This window comes from Pinus tabuliformis, chromosome 1_1 (assembly GCF_031772625.1).
Source record: "Pinus tabuliformis cultivar Carrire ecotype Pingquan chromosome 1_1, CPIR1, whole genome shotgun sequence".
Taxonomy (NCBI): Eukaryota; Viridiplantae; Streptophyta; class Pinopsida; order Pinales; family Pinaceae; genus Pinus; species Pinus tabuliformis.
The window spans coordinates 593,835,782-593,853,370 of record NC_142297.1 but is presented as its reverse complement, the minus strand read 5'-3'; the positions used below and the strand labels follow the sequence as shown (position 1 = coordinate 593,853,370).

Genomic DNA, 17,589 nt, shown 5'->3' with positions numbered 1-17,589 from the left:
AATCATGATGGAGGATAACCAATAGTATTAGATAATGATTCACATCAAGACCCTTTATAAACATGACCCCTAAGTAAGAAACATAAGACAAAACCCATTTGACACCAATTTTTGACAGTGAACTTTGGACAAAAATTATATACATGTGACTGTAGTTCTAGGTGATAACAGAAGGAGGGCCATAATGTATCCCCCATCAATCGACACGAAACATACCATGATGATGTGATGAATGGATGAAGTCACGAAGTCATGAAGTAGTGAAGTACAACTGACACAAGGATGGTTGACTCAAAAAGGGAAATAGGCTACTGTAGATGGCCAACACAGGCTGAGACTTCCCTTGAACACGCAGTGGCACGACACAAGAATGACTTGGCAGCATGACTAATAACCACCAGGTGATATCTCGAAATGGCAGGAGGCATCGAAGCACGCTCCATATGACTGGAAGAGTAACCAGTCAGAGGAGTAAAGAGACTCATATGGATGGTACGACTCCTAAGCAAACTAAAACCCAACAGTAAGATAATGGGACAGACATGTGTTGTGTTCAAGGGTGATGCAACTAATTTTTCCATTTTGATGGCTAATGGAAAAATATGTTCCCCCCTTCTATTTTTTATAAGTTTATTTTTCGTAAAGTTGTCCCCCAAGCCAAAAAAAGAGATACAATATACAAGGGGGGACCTCCTAGCCATAGTAGACTAGGGTATTCATTTTTCATAACTATTCTATCCTATTTTGGAAAAGGGTTAAACTTATATTGGGTAGATGACACTTCAGATACTTTAATGAGCGTGAAGTAGACAAGTTCACTCAGCAATCTTTTCTAAATTAAGGAGTCTGAAAAGAGCTTAAAGGAAACTCCTTTTGGAGGAAAGAGTGGTATAGAGGGTAGCATTTGGTTCCAGTAATGATGGAACTGCTCATGACATAAAGAGGACAAGAGGTGAGCTACTAGGACCACTCACTGTAGCGGTTCCTCCAAGAAAGGGTAAACACCAAGTGAAAGTGGGTGGTAGCCCAAGAAGATGATGATGATGGAAGAGAGAAACCAATTCTCATCGTGCAAAAGTAGGTTGATAAAAAATAGAAATCACAAGGGATAAAAATGGTGGAATCCTCTTGGGGTAAAGCCAGAAATATGATGAAGAAGAGGACATGAGGATTAGATTCTAGGTCATGGAGGGTCAGAAGGAGGAATTCCAAGAAGGAGTAAAAAATGACTGCATGGACACCATCTTGGAAAAAAGGTGCTAACTAGGGTATCCATGATTAGGTAAGCTCTACCACCAGTTTATGACATGCATAAAGGAAGTGGAAAAAGTCACAACTTGACGGAGTTACACCGAAGGCATAAATATGGCACTCACGGTCAAAATGCAATGGTGATAATGATATATGACCTACCCCTGTATGCCAACCTCAAGAGAAATGAACCTAAGTTCCAATGGATGTTGCAATAGAAGCACCACCCTATCCTATAAAAGCCATCTAGAAATACTAGACCCATGGTTAAATCACATAATGAAAGACATAAATATGAATGAGGTAAAAACATGACCATGTATTTTTTGGTTTGTTTTTTGAATTTTATAAGTTTTTGGATATTTGGCATAAATAAGGAATGTGAAATACTTGCATTACACACCAAACCAAAAAGGGGAAAGTGTCACACTACTATGTGAAATATGTACAAGCACAACACAGTCTAGTAGGTCACGTCAAAGTGTGCCCACAACTGGGCACAAGCCAAGGTTTTCCATACGTGAACTCATGGAAGGTAAATACACCATATGGCTCACCAATGTGGGTCCATGCCCAAGCAAATCAAACTACCCAATCCAGAAAGGTTGACCATGCCTAACATAGTCGCACTCTTGAAATAATGTTGAGGACATAAAGGAGGATCAACACATAAAGGGGGGAATTCAGTGACAAGTTAAACATTAGAATCCCAAGACTTGAATCGGCTCATGGGTGGAAACTCCAAGGAACTCTAGGAAGGTTCCCCCTAAGTCGATTCAAGATTTAAGTTACTAGTCTCTACTCGTTCTTCATCAGGGAGACTAGAGGTAGAAAGAGGCATAACCTACATATGATTATCAATGGGTAGATCCATGACCACCAAGTTGACTAACCGAGGAGGCTCATCATCAAGGGAGTCACGCAAAACAAGCAGAGGGGTGACATGTGTGGGCAAAAGAACCTGATCATATTCCATATTGGGATGGAGTTTCTGACCAGCGTCGGGAGGTACTAACAGGACTGCTAAAGAGGAAATCTCTTCCACAACTGGTGCCGGAGGGTTCTCACTAGCTTGATCAACTTCTATAGATCAAGTGGCACCACCCAGGGATCAAGAGGTCTATGGGGTCCACACGTGCCGGAAGAGATCATATGCATAGGAGTTGTGGTAGAAGTAGAAGGATTGTTGGGTGGAGGGAGTTTAGGAAAGACTCCCATAATGGATGATCTTTTCAAATAATCCCATGCCAACACTCTCATACTAACCAAGGTTATCTCTCACAAGTGGTACAAAATTTCCAGTGGTGGAAATATGCACTGATGGCATGCAAAATTCAAGTTGATCTATAGTGAAAATATTTCCTTCATGAGGAAAGAAAAGTACACAAAAAATAGATGAGACAATTGCATTCATTGCATAAAACCAACTACGACCCAGGAGTAGGTTATAATCTAATGTGGTGTCAACAACCTTGACATCGAAATGGATAATTTTCCCTTCTAACTCAATGGAAAAATTTGGAAGAACTCCCTTTGGAACAAAGTTGTGTCCATCAAAAGCTTGGAGAGTCGTGTTGGACGTGGCGAGTGTCGGAGAGCCAATAACCTTCCATCATGATGCTGACATGACACATGTGGAAGATCCCTCATCCACCAAAGTGCAATGAATATTCCTGTGGGAAACATGCATGATGATTTGGAAATTAATCTGATGGGAATGTCGAGGAGTAGCTTTATTGGGGTTAAAAGCAATGAGACTAGATTCAGATAGGTCAACTCCACCAATGGTAGACAACAAGGCTTTGCGCTGCTGAGGACAACTTTGCAATACCTCCAAGGTAGACATGGCATAAGGAGCCTCGGCTAGATCTTCAACAATACTGTAGTGCTGAGAAGCCCTGGTAGAAGGATTGTGTGTTGTCTTCCGAAGAACACCCTTGGGAAGGCGATAGACGGGTTCCATAGGATTATCTAGAGTGAGAGGTCCAGTGGAGGGTAGTGGAGATGATGAGTCCTCAAATGGGGGACTCGACTTAGGAACATCATAAGACTTGGCTCACATGGTCACATTAACATATTACTTGCACATTAAGATAGATGAATTATGAGAAGATGACCCCTTGTTGCCCCCTTGCAGAGGGCGAGAAAGTTGAGAAACCACTTGTTGATGAGGTTGCGCAGGGAATGGATGGGTTAAAACAACATGTTGTTGAGTATACAATGGTGAAATAATCCCATGGACCTCATCCATTCGTGAGTAAGATGGTCACCTTGACAAATTTTACAAGGGAACTTGACATTACGGCGATGTTCACTAGTGCCCCCTCCCTAACTCTGAGGGTTGGATTGATACTCCTAAGCATTTTGATTCTTTTTTTATTTCACTTATTATTCTTCTGACCACCATATTGTTGATTGTTCCTCGGTTGAGTGGACTTCACCATGAAAACATCAGTGGAGGACTCAAGAGCGAGTGCTTTAGCAGAGCCAGATGCACTTGCTGGGGCTTAAGATGTAACAATCAATTGCCCAAGTTGGGCAAAAAGTTGGCTCACGGAATCGTAAACAAACCCAATCACACCATCGACATGTGGGCCAGGAACATGTTTTGGAGGGTCAACGAAAAGCCTAGGGGCGTTAGGTAGCACTTCATTAAGCATACCCTATTGTGAATAGATAAGATCCAATTGTTGGGTAGCTAAAATAGCCTGTTTCTCAGTAAGGGCTCGAAACATAGACACATCCTTGGAAATTTGAGGTAAGAGAGATCGAATGAACCATTCACGTAAGATCTCATCAGGTAACTTGGTTCTCACAAACCTCTTGTGATGGTGCCACTCATGAATATGATCAGATATTAACGTAGCATCATCTTGTTTGAAATTAGACAAGAGGTCGGAGTCGATATCATACTAAATAGGTAACTGGAAGTGTGTCAGGAAAGTTTGAGAAAGGGAGGCAAAGTCACCATAGGATGTGATATCTAACTGAATGTACCACTTTGCGGCATCCCTAGTCAATGTACATTGGAATAAGCGAAGTTTAACAAAATCATCCAATAAATAATTAGATGATAACCACAAATGATAAGTGGTAATGTGCGTGGATGGATTCTCCCCATGATTTCCTTCAAACTTGGGAATATTGGATGGTAATTTGGCGGGCATAGGTGACCACCAAGGATCATGATGTATGGGGTCATTTGTCAGTTTCACCAAATCCAGTAAATCAAGAGAAGATTAGAAAGGATTTTGGAGCTGACTAAATGGGTCATAGGAGGGAGAGGCCCCTAACCAACCATGTGGTCCCCCCATATAAGGAGTGGAAAGATGCACGTGCTGGTGAAGAAAAGGGTTCCCCCCAACATAGGACTATTGCGAGACAACATGACTGATAAATGGAGGTTTCCCCCTAGCGTAAGTACTGCCAGAGGGAAAAGGACCCCTAAAAGCATGGTTGTTGATGGGGTTGTACCTAGGTATAGGAAAAGGACCAATCTACATAGTAGGACCGACATAAGGAGGATACCTTGTGTGAGAAATGGTACTGGAAATAGGGTTGCCCCCAGGTAAACTAGCCCCCAAGTAAAATTACTGGTAGGTGGTGCCCCTCCAAAAGTGAATTGTACCAAGCCTGTGACATACTAGAAGCGATGTTGCCCCCAGGCTGACCAGGGACAACGGATGATCCTCCCCACATATTATTGGATGTAACCATGCCTAACTGAGGGATAGGAACAGTTAGTTGGGCAAAGATTCCTGAACCTACAGGCTGACTAGGCTAGGGTGCCATGGTCGACATAGGAGATGGTGTGGGCATGGAAACGTTCAAGAAATTTGTAGGAGTCATAGAAGCAACTGGTGGAATGCCCCAAGAAGAAGTAAGAGGTGTGGACGGAGGAGTGGGTATAGCCACACTAAGAGGTGGAAATGGCATCATGGTAGTTGATACTGCTGATGAAAAAGGTGAGGATGTCTCAAACTCCACCATAGCGTAAAGTACAAACAAAGGCACGTGAATTTAGGTAGGTGGAACCATTAGGGTTCAATCGTAATAACACAGCTCCCAATGGATTAGTCAAATGTGGGTTGGCAGGAGCATTAGATTCGTCTGCCAAAATCTTGATAGAAACCAAATCAGTACTAGAAGGACCAGGTATAGAATCCACGACAATGTGGTGGTCTAAGTCTTGAGCATTGATGGGTACTCTCCATGTAGGGGTAACAAGTCCACCTCGTTCAGGAGGCAAACCATGAATACGACGTGATCTTCAATGAACAAATTTAGCCAGGGTGGTAACTTATGGTTTGAGTACAATTATGTTAGTACAAACACCCTAAGGCCAAAAAAGCCGAGTTAGATGAAACAACACACACTAGAAACGTCCTAGAAGATATCACATGCAAACCAAAATACAAAGAAGCTGGTGATGGAACAATTATACTAGTGACCAGCTTCCTAGTCCTTTTATTTGTGAGCTTGATGTAAGTGACCTTATTTTCCATGGGGCACCCTCTGAGAGGACTAAGAGAGTATGACTAATATCTATCCCAGGTACAGAGAAGACAAACCCTACCCTGTACCAGTGTATAAGCCCTAAGAAGATAGGCCACTATGGTCACCACATACAATAACATGGCTTGGGAGGACAGTTGCAGGACAAATCCACACGCAAGGGTAGGAAACTTAACCCCAAAAGAAGCTAATATTGAAACCCCCTTGAGAGTTGCCTCCCAAGTGGTCCCCAAGTGAGAATGACACTGTTTGTTTGCGTGGAGATTCTCCTATATCGCACCACCCGAAACTAAGCGAAATGGGTTGTGTCAATTTTCCTAGACCAAGTGTGACCTCGTGCTTGACCCTTTTGTGAGGAGAGTTTCCCAGGCCACACTATTGCAAATGGATTTAACTCCCTACCACAAGCTGCTAAGTTAATTTTGTAGCCTTGGAGCAGTTAACTCACACTCTTATCTCCAAGACCCTAGCCTGAGCTAGTGTTGGTGTACTACCAGTGAAAATAAAAGACAAATATAGTTAATTTTATTATCGTGTTGATTTTAGTTGTCGTTGTTTACACACGCGGGATGCAGCATGAAACTGAGATGGTGTGAATGACTCTTAGTTATTCACCCTAGTGCAGCTATATGAAATTTTCAATTTTCAATTCGATGAATGCTAACTACAGGAGTGTAAGAGCCTTCTAACACACCAGTGGCTATTATGATGCACATCTAAATCTTCTTGAAGGAAAATTATCCCAAATTTTGTGAATTAATGACCCAAAACAAAACATGAAGGCAAACCAAAACAATTCAAAAAGAAACCAAAGGAAAAGACTCCCAAGCAAGAATGCAAAGCACTCTAGAAACATCACAACTAGGAAAAACAAAGCCCAATCAAAGAAACACACTGAAAGCAATCAAATCGAAAGCAAAAAGTAAAAAGGGGGGGCAAATGTCATCAAGCTAGGGCTGTAGTATAATGGCTTAACAAAGACCAATGTTCTACAAGGGTCAAAACTAGACCCTAGAGATAGGAAGGCCTAAAAAATATCATATGAGAGTGATACAAATCAATGAAAACACACTCAAAATAAATTTACTAGATGACAGTTGCACAACCAATCACAACACCACCAATTGTGATGAACACAAACAAGAGAGGGAATAGGTAACTTAAAAACAAGCGACCAAGCCACACAAAGGTAACAAAAGACCAAAGTGGGATATCAAAGAGATTTAAGTAGTTACCAAAAGCAGCCAAAAAGATCTGAAACAGAGATCCAAAGATGAGAACACTAGTCCTCAACCAAAGCACACAAAGAATTTTTCGAGAGAAACCTTGAAGAACACAAGCAATGGATGATCCCAACCAATAAATAAGAAATGGCTCAGATCTCATAAAGATTAGCAGTGATCAGCAAAAAAAATAAATAGATCCAACAAATAGTAGCAAGTTTTGAAGAACACACCTAAAAGATCAAGAAAATAAGCCGAAAGAAAACCCAAAAATTGGGAAAAACATATAGAAAACAGGTTGATCTTTCAATTAGCCATATCTTTCTCATACAAACTTTATTTCATGTGTTTGTTTTTTTGTTTTGAGGTAAAAAATCAAGAGGATTATAGATTTGTAGTTATTTTTACTTAATTATGTATAGAAAGAACATAAATGAATAGAAAAAAGCAATTGCGTGCGAGGGCAGAAGAAAAATAAACTGCCCAATTTTCAATTGGCCATCACTTCCTCATATGGAGTTTGTTTTCAGTGATTTTTTTTTGTTGTTTTGTTTTGGGGTAAAAATATGAGAGGAATTAATATCTGTGTTTATTTAAATCAAATTCCATATAGAAAATTCTAGAATTTGATTTCAATTCTCAGATTTGCTATTCCCTCATATAAAAAAATAAAAATAAAACTCTAGATCTAAGATCAGCTTAGATCTGAAGCAAGTAAAATCAAAGTAGATCAAAATGGATCCAAAAGAGTACAAAGAACTCAATGGGAATAATAGAAAACAAAAAAAAAACATAAAGAAGAAGAGGGTATCTCAAACAAAAAGGGCAAAATAAAAATGCTCTCATTGAAAGCACCAGTCCTATTGCAGCTAGATCTGCAAGGAGCTATTGCTCCATGATCTCATGCTCGATTGAGATCACCAGACAACAAAATATAATGGCTAATGCGATCTAATAATGGCCCCTCAATCCAAATGGTCATGCATGCAACAAGCAATCAGATCTATGCTATAGATAAGAGATCACACCTGGAATCCTTGCATGTCAGAGAAGGGTTTTGAGTTCAATGTAGATCTTGCACTCCACTCGAGCGATCCAACACGTTTGCACGAGATCTCTATCCATGCACACAAACACAACTAAATAAGGACAATATTTGATTTTCCTCGGAAGATCGTTAGATCAAAATCAATAGATGCAATCATATAATATATTGAACAAAAATTCATGTAAGGAAGGGAACACAAACTTTTATTAACCATGTAAATGGAACTACATCAATTGTATACCATCAACACAAAGAATATCCTCTCCTCCAACATGTAGTATGGCCTCCTCTCCCAAGGTATTAGAGCTCTCGCACTGTTGCTTTTGGTCCTCTCCCCTATTCCCTCTTGGTGAGATTATAAAGGCTCATTCCATGCTCTAGGAGAATGTATCTAGACACCTAGGGGATTGAGAAGTTAGGAAACTTCTAAAATAATGGACCCATAGCCAACTCATACACAAGTGGGTCAATTTAATCTCCTTGGGAATGACAAACTCTAGAAACCTTTTGCATAATTATGAGTTTTTTCTCAATTATCTAAATTATGAAATAAAAATTATCTCATAGTTAATATTTTGGCAAAATAATTATGAGAAATTGCTCAATTATGTAATTTAACCCTTTTAACATGGGATAAATCTCACATAAGTAAAAGAAAAGGTGAAAAGGGGATGCATTTAAGCCAAACAACTAAGGTAAGTTGATATTGGGTTTCTCTCACTATAATGGAGTGGAAAATAGGGTTATAACACTTGCCTTGCATGTGTGGGGAGCTTTTTCCTGAGAATGCAAAATACATCCTTAGATTTGAGGGACCTATTTTTAGCAGCTGGGGGTTACATGTAAAAGTCGTTTTAGAAACCTCCTACCAAGTGTCGCTTTTTCCTAGAATTATGGCATGCACGTCATAAGACTCGATCATGCCAAACTATTTATTCGACACTTTAAAGCTCATTCTTCACTTCGATCTTGGAGATCTGACATTCCCAATGCATTTAGGAACCTTCATCACACTTATTGTAACTTTTCCTAGTTAGTCTGCTTTTCATGTCTTTTGCTACTTTTCTGTCACTTTTTATATTTCAGTTTGTGTGAGTGTTGTTTTCTTGGTTTTGTTGAATTCTTGCTATCTTTTTAATGCATGTTAGCTTGTAGAAGCATTGTTTCAAGTTTTTCATTGCATTTACTTGTTGTCACATGAATGACATTGTTTATGCACTTACGGTCATCATTGCAATGAATCGCTTAACACACCTCACTATTTTCCCATTTTACTGAATCCTACATTCACTGATTACATGCATGTTTATTCACTCATGTCTACACCCAAATTCTCACATGCATTTAGTCCTTACTATTTTCAGTCGCTTGTTAGCAGGTCTGAGCTGCCTTGGCCTAGACCTTGCCTAGCCCGGATTTTACTACACATTTCTGGGATGGAAGGCCTTGCATTGCTCCTGGAAATTACGTAGATCCTACCTCACAGTGGCCTCCCTAGATGTGCTCTGTGAAATTTTGAGAGGAAGTGCCTCAGTTGGCCCCTAAAATTATGCAATGCAATTTTTCTGGGTTGCAGTCATGCTGAATGAAACTGTGCATTGCACAGTTCCAGTCCTCAGTAGGCCAAGATGGACTATGCTCTGCGCAGTTTTAGTAGCCAGTTAGCTCACTAGCAGTTGAGACTGTGCTCTGCGCAATTCTGGCAGTCAGTCTCCCAGCCTCCTAGAGAAAATTGTGCAAATTTTCCAGTCAATCACCCAGGTGTGTTGCATGTCATCCCTCAAGTTGCTTTTGGTTTTCACTGACAGTTTTCTTGCTATGAGTGTTTCTCTATCTCTAGGTATCACATGTGTTCATCAGTCTCTCAGTAATATAAGTACAATGGCTTCCAAGAGAGAAGGGTCAAAGTACACTGTTGAGAGCGCAACTAAAGATGTGGTTGAGAAAGTCTCTATTGGATTGCCATCTACGAAGACACTAAGTTTTTCTTAGACAAGGAGATCAAGATCAAATGGCAGGACATCAATGACATCTTTTCAAGCACCTTTGAGGAGAATTTGGAGGACTACAGAGTCTATGTCAACATACACAAGTCTGGCTTGTACCGGTTTGCATGTAGGTATCTTGCATTTCCATGCATGGACATGATCCAGTAGACTATCTCACAAACTGATCCAGAGACAATGGTGTTGAACAGTGTCAGTGGAAAAAAAAATTCTACCTTCAGGGCAAAGACCTTTCAAGAGATGTATCACTTGCCGTAGTTGGTGAACACGATGGATGCACCCTTCACCAATCCCAACAGCAGCGCAAACTCAAGATACATCTTGAAGAGTTGGGTGAGAAAGCCATCTAAGTTTAGGACAACACCCAACTAGGAAAACATGACAAAGATACTACGTAAGGCTTATCAGTTCTTGGTCATCTTCGCATGTCACTTATAAGGCCAAGAAAGTACAGAGACCTTCCCGAAAAGTTGGGTGATTGTGTTGTATCAGCTGGCAAACAAAGGAAGACCTTTCAATTAGTCTGATATGTTGGCTCTCCAGCTGAAGGGGCAAGTAACAGATGGTCGGAATCCACCCAAGTGTGAGCAAGAAAATCTATTGATGTTCACCTACATTCTTGATGTCCTTCAGTAATTCCCTAGCTTGGGTTGGGCATGGACACTTTCCAAAGCCTCTATGCACACCTATTGCAGGTTGTTATCTGAGTGCAGCTTTCATGGAGTTATACTACAGCTATCAAACCACTTTCTCACCCAGGTTTACAGGATGATCTTTGAACAGGATCTGCCTTGCATGCCCCAAGCAATGATGGAGGCATTGGTTAACATAACAGATTGGTATGCCTCATCCCTTGGCACCTTCATTTGGATGTACAACACAGAGAAGGCTCTGCATGTTTTACCAAAGTTTTCCATGGACAAGTTGGTCATGAAAGAGGTTGAATACCACATCTTGAGAGGGTTGTCAGCAAAACTTCACATGAAGAAGAAGGCACCTTGGCCCACTCTTCCTTTGCGAATTAGGTTGTATGAGATCTAGAATCTCAAGCACGCTGAGACTGAGATGGAGGAGTTCAAGAAGTTCACCTTCGGAACCAAAAGTTTCAATCCATATGACCCGCATCGCTTAGTGGAAGACTATTATGCGAGAGTGTATCATCCTTGGATCCACAGGGCATGTCATTGGCCTAAGGAAGACCTGTGGAGATACTTCTATAACTCCTTAAGGCTCAATGAACTAGTCAGAGTGGCTATAGAATGGTTAGCAGTGTAAAAGGCAACAACATCTCAGAGGACAGCAACATTAGTAGTAGCATATGGCTGCAGACTTACACATGACAAAGGAAAGAGAAAGGTTGCCGACAGTGCACAGGCGGAGCAAAGCTGCAAGTTCAAAGAATATCCACTTGTATCAAGAGTAACTTTGGAGATTGAGGCAAAGCTGCAACAGCGCAACAGAAGGATTGCACAAAGATAGAAGGAGAAGAGAAAATTGGAGGAGGGAGAGAAGAAGTTGTAGGAGTTGAAGCAACAACTAAGGGAAGAACAAGAGTTACGTAGAAGAGAGAAGGAAGCGCAACAAGAAAAAGAACAATAAGAGGCACAACATGCACACATTGATGAAACTGTGCCAATATCGGCTATTTATTCATCAGAACAAGTGGTAGATAGAAAACAGGGTGAGCAGTTGTAGGAGCAGGAATTCGTTTAGGAGATTGAACAGATGTTGGAACAAATGGACATGGATGTTGTTCAGCCAGAGCAAGATCAGGATATGGACCTCATGCCCAAGGACCAAGAGGTCACTCCATCGGCTTCACCAGATCCGGGAGCAGAGAAAGTCCCAAGTGATCAAGGAGATACTAAAATCCTTGAGGACAATCCAAAAGCAGACGTGCACAACATATCCTTCGACGAGTCACAACACAGAGTTGTGCAGTCGTGCAAAGTGCCCACTCCGGATGTCCATGTATCTCCTGCACATTTTTAGGAATGAGTGATCGTGTCTGATGTGTGCAAATATCCAGCTGCATTGGCTGATGCTACAAAGACATATGCCAATGCCAATAGCTAAAGTGTGAGATTCTTGATAGCTGAGAACGAATGCATGGCTAAGGAGTTACAAGCTGCCAAGAAGAAATAAAAGCAAGCTACAACATCTGCGAGAGCAGAGTTAAAGAAAGAAATACTTGATGATGTATTGTCTCTCGAGAAAATCATGTAGAAGTTGTACTTCAAGTTGGTCACCGTGCATAAGTCAGTTGTCCATCTTAATGGTTGGTAGCAATGTTGTGCTAGGAGAGCATGCATATTGACAAACATACACACTATTGTCGATCACATGGAGATATGGACAATGAGGTACAAGGGAGCTTCATTGTACTTGCCAAAGATGATGAAGCCAAACATAGTGGAGTTTAAGGCACACATCTACAGTCAGATACGAAACTATGAGGAACTCCCACAACTCATCACAAACTTACAGGCTTCACATGAACGAGTGTTCAAGAGTATGGAGGTGATTGTGCGCACCCATGTGATCCCATCCATTGACACACTCACCGAGGTGAAAGCAAAGAAGCAAGTCCGACTGGAGTTGGACATGTAATTTGAGCAGTTGATGTGCATAGCCACCAATGCATATTTACATATGAGCACAGACACTATGCACTAGTATGTCGTTGGTCCGATTTCACTCAAGGCCATGATGCGCATGTTATATGACGAGTTCGAAAGATGTGCCAAATTAGTGTACTTGGATGCAATAGAGGCAAGAGTTTTCTTTTATAAGGATGTCACCACAGAGTATGCAGACACCATAACAGACTACCAAGCTTGGCATTAGTTCGCCACCATCGATCACCAAGAGGATGTCGACGAGTTAGTATTCCCACAGCTGTGTGAGTCTTAGTGATGTTTTGCATGGCTTACTCAAGGCCATTTTTGTCTCACATGGGTACATGTGCATATTTTATTGTAAACATGTTGTAAAGTGAAAGGCCAAGTATCAATAGTAGAATGTAAACAATCATGTGTAAGTTGAAGAATCATGAGGGTAGGCTAAGAGTCACAAAGGGGAATGTGGAGGGGCACCACACCCTTTGCTATCACATGCTTCTAAGGGGTGCACTCTTCTCCCCTTCCGTGTGTTAGAGCCTTTCATGCACATTCCTTGATTTGGTGCAAGGCCACACCCTTGCTTCCAACAGGGACATCTTACTTACCTCTGCCTGCAACCACAGTGAAGACAATACCGTACTACCCACTGCTAGGACTCCTACTCCAAACGTTCTGAGGCCTAGTTGGAACTTCTTACCCAGGAGATCCCTTCACATGTTGGCAGGTCCAACACCATCAAACAGGATTATAATATTAATATATAAAGTTTATAATATTAGGTTTCAATGTTAATTGAAAACTTACTCACTTAGTTGAACACTTAACTTATACTTACTTATATTAAAACCCTATACTAAAACCCTAATACTAAACTCATTACTAAAACTTTAATATTAAAATTCAATATTTTAATATTATAAAACCTAATTATTACTTATATAATTATTATAACTATATAATAATTAGTATTAATGTTAAATCCTTACCATACATCTAATAATTATTAATGTGATATGATATACACTTATTTGCATATATCAACCAAATTTAATAATGTGGTTGTGGATGTAATTAATATAAAATGAAATGATATTTTAAGGTCCACGAGACTAAAAATAGCCTATGAGACCATTAGATCTCGTTTTTTGCTTTTTACAATTCAACTCTTTTCCAATTCAAATTGATGATGAGCTGACCCAACCTTCCAACAATCCCCTAGCTAAAAAGACAATGCATGTTCTCATAACTTTCTCTAATATCTTTGAATGCATTACATTCCAAAATGAAATGTTTTTCCTATTCCACAACCCTAGTAAGTTGGTCTTTAATTGAGCAAGAACCTTTGCCCTCCACGAAATGCTAGCTCCAATGAACTCTTTTTCTTGTAGATCACACGTATGGTTGAATTCCTGAATGTAATATTTCTTCTTTCTACTCAACTCTTTTCCCCATAGCTTTTTACGAAACTTCTCCATGTATATTTATAATATATCAACCATATTTATTAATGTGATTGTGTTAGTTATATAAATACCAATTATTAAAATATATCCACAATATAATTATATATCATAAAATTGTATCAAATTTATATGTAATACAATAATATATCTAAACTTAAATAAATAATATATAAAAAATAATAGTATTTAAAATATTTAATCAAATTCAACACGATGTATATCTAATAATAATAATAATAATAATATCTAGTGTTGTCTATGGAAATAGAAAATTTAAGTCGGGCTATGCCAATGGTTTCCATTAAGAGAATGGGATAACATCAACCGCCAACTGTCGTGGACAGTGAATCGAACACAAAATATGTCGTCGCAGTCAAAAGAGATGAATGGTCTATCCAAAGCATTTGGTCGACGGGGAAACGCGTAAAATGCGGAATGGGTACACCACGAAATTACGACGCACTTGCTTTTTATGTCGGTGTATGCCACCTGTTTTGGTCGGAGACTTAACGTCTCATCACAAAGAAATGAACGCAGGCCTTCCAAACGCTTTACGCGTACAGGAACTGATAGATTACGATATAACTTCAAATATATATCGCCACTTGGTTTGCTCAAGGAAATGAGAAGCTCAGTGATCAACCACATTCCAGAGCTGTTTTGTTTTCAATCCTGTGCCCAACCATTGGGGTGTTGATACACACACAATAATAGCAAAGGTGCAGCTGGTAAGTTCCTTGCCCTCCTGAATCTTTCAGACGCAAATATTGAGGCTCAGCGCACTTTCTGTTATTCTGTATCCAATGGCAAACGTTAACTTTACCCCCGCCCGTGACGGAACATCCTCCGCATCCACCTCCCAGGGCAATACCAACGGCTATGTGTATGAAGTGTTTCTAAATCACGACGGTCCTGATGTCAAGAAAGGACTCGCTACCGATATCTACAATGGCCTTAAAAAGCTCGGATTATCAGTTTTTCTGGACCAGAAAGAACCGCAAAGAGGAGAGAAGTTGGATCCCCAAATCGAAGGGGCTATTCGAACAGCCTCTGTTCATGTAGCGATATTCTCTCCACATTATGCTAAATCTAGATGTTGTCTCGATGAACTCGTACAGATGTTGGAGTCGGGGTCCACAATAATTCCGGTCTTCTACAAAGTCGAGCCCGCAGATCTTCGGTGGACGCGAGGCGGAGATCGAGTTTATGCTAGAGATTTGGGCGTGCTTGAAAGGGAGAGAGCATTTGATTCTCAGGAACCACAGTACCACCCCAAGACCATAGGAAAATGGAGGAATGCTCATTCTGCTGTGGCGGATATAATCGGTTTTGAGCTGAAGGACAAGTAAGACCCTCCAACTCTCCCTATTATTTGAGTTTTGTACTTTGCTGGCTTCATAAGTATATAACAGATTATTTATGTAGATATTTCTCGTTAGTCGATTAACTGTGATTTGAATATTGTTCAGGGAAGAGTCGCAGCTCGTCCAGGAGGTCGTCCAACAAGTTGTGAAAAAGGCTCGCAAACCGCCTCTTGACGTCGCCAAATATCCTACTGGCCTCGATGAAAAAATAAAAGATGTGGACAGAACATTGTCACTGCAGCGGCAAAGCAAGAAGGCTACAATTTTGGGAATTGTAGGTTGTGGCGGGGTCGGGAAAACTACCCTCGCTAAAGAATTCTTCAACCGAGAGAGAGAGAGATCAAATTACAGTCGATCTTGCTTCTTATTTGATGTCAGATCCAGATATTTACCTTCCCTGCAGAGTAGCCTTCTTAAGGAGCTGATTAAATTCGATGCACAAATAAATAGCGTCGATGAAGGCACAGGGATGCTCAAAGAGAGGCTCAAAACAGATTCTCGACGGTCTCTCATCATTTTAGATGATATTGATCAACTGGATGCATTATATGCACCCGTTAAAGATAGTATTGATGTAGGTAGCTTAATTTTAATTACATCTCGTAATAAGGATGTGCTTAGAAGCTCCGGTATTGGTGAGTCATCCATTTACACACTGGAAGGCATCAATCGACAGCAATCGCAAGAGCTCTTTTGCTGGCATGCCTTCGGTCAACCCCGTCCTGTTGTAGGATTTGAAGAAGTGGTTGAGAAGTTTTTGAATGTCTGCAATGGTTTGCCCCTGTCGCTTAAAGTGCATGGGGCGCTTCTTCGTGGAAAAGACGATTTGAAGCTTTGGAATGCGCAATTGCGCAAAACCTCCAAAGTACCTCCAAATTAACTCTACTGCTCCAGTGTTCCTCGCATGTTCCCGTGGAGTGACGAAAGCATCTCCCCGGACCCGAGTGACTAAAGCGTCGGTTCATAAAATACATAACAGCAGCACCTCATAAGCGTCAAATGCTCAATGTACGGGACAAGCTACAATTTGAAATATGTTTTCAAATATTTCATTTACTAATGTTAATATGGTTCATTTTATGATGATAAGTGGTTCAAACGTCGACATAAAATCTGATAAGTGTTTTTATTGGAATTTTTTTTGGAATTATCACAAGATTCACATTTTAAGGTTACAAAATATCATTATTTTAAGTTATTAAATTAACCTTGTAAAATTTAATGAAAAAATTAAATGTAAATTAACATTCGAAATTTTTTACCAATAACGAATATTGATTCTGTTAAGTTAAATTAGATTTAGTTTAAACCAAAAAATTAAATTAGCCTTGTAAAATTTAATGAAAAAATTAAATGTAAATTAACATTCGAAATTTTTTACCAATAACGAATATTGATTCTGTTAAGTTAAATTAGATTTAATTTAAACAAAAAATTACATTAAAATTTATTAGTATTATTATATTTATAAATTTATTAGATTGATATTTAATTGTACAGACAAAATAAATTTATTATTAAAAATCCATCTAATAATAAAAATCCAGTTCATAATTTATTTATGTAAATTTTAATATTTTTTTCAGTTACTTATTAATAAATTTAACTAAAAATATTAAACAATATATTTTTAACTAAATTTAAATAAAAAATTATATTTATATTTTAATTTATATTTTATTATTTTATAAAATTCAAATAAAAAATTATATTTATATTTTAATTTTCAAACTTTGAATCTCTCAATTTATATCTAAGTACTTATCATTTTAATATATACATTTATGAAATGTATAAAGACATAAAATCAAAAACTTTTGATATGGAAATTTATTTTTCTATTTAAAATGTTTAAATTAATTTTCTTTTAAACATATATTTCTATTGAATTTCTTTATTGGTGAATTACAATTTATGTACTTTAAGTTTTATTTTAATTTTAATTTTTTTTTATATAAATTTTTTAATATATATTTATATTTTTCATTATTAATCTATGTTGAGCATAAATAATATAAAAAACTTTATAATATTATATAAAGTTTTTCTCTTTAAATGTTTTAATTAAAATTTTGTACACTTTATCCAAAAGAACTCT

At 39.0% G+C, this 17,589-nt stretch overlaps 1 protein-coding gene across 1 annotated transcript; it reads left to right on the top strand.

Moving 5' to 3' along the window:
• The first annotated feature begins 14,654 nt into the window (after window positions 1–14,654).
• Window positions 14,655–16,376, top strand: LOC149214665 (disease resistance protein RUN1-like). Its single transcript, XM_089390943.1, has 2 exons — window positions 14,655–15,472; window positions 15,597–16,376. The coding sequence occupies exons 1-2, from the start codon at window positions 14,931–14,933 to the stop codon at window positions 16,369–16,371; spliced, it is 1,317 nt and encodes a 438-aa protein (XP_089247069.1). The 5' UTR covers window positions 14,655–14,930; the 3' UTR covers window positions 16,372–16,376.
• Window positions 16,377–17,589: the final 1,213 nt, after the last annotated feature.

Coding starts and splice junctions, on each gene's coding strand:
- LOC149214665 (XM_089390943.1), top strand. CDS start 14,931: ATGGCAAACGTTAACTTTACCCCCGCCCGTGACGGAACATCCTCCGCA. Junction 15,473..15,596: donor GGTTTTGAGCTGAAGGACAA/GTAAGACCCTCC, acceptor AATATTGTTCAG/GGAAGAGTCGCAGCTCGTCC.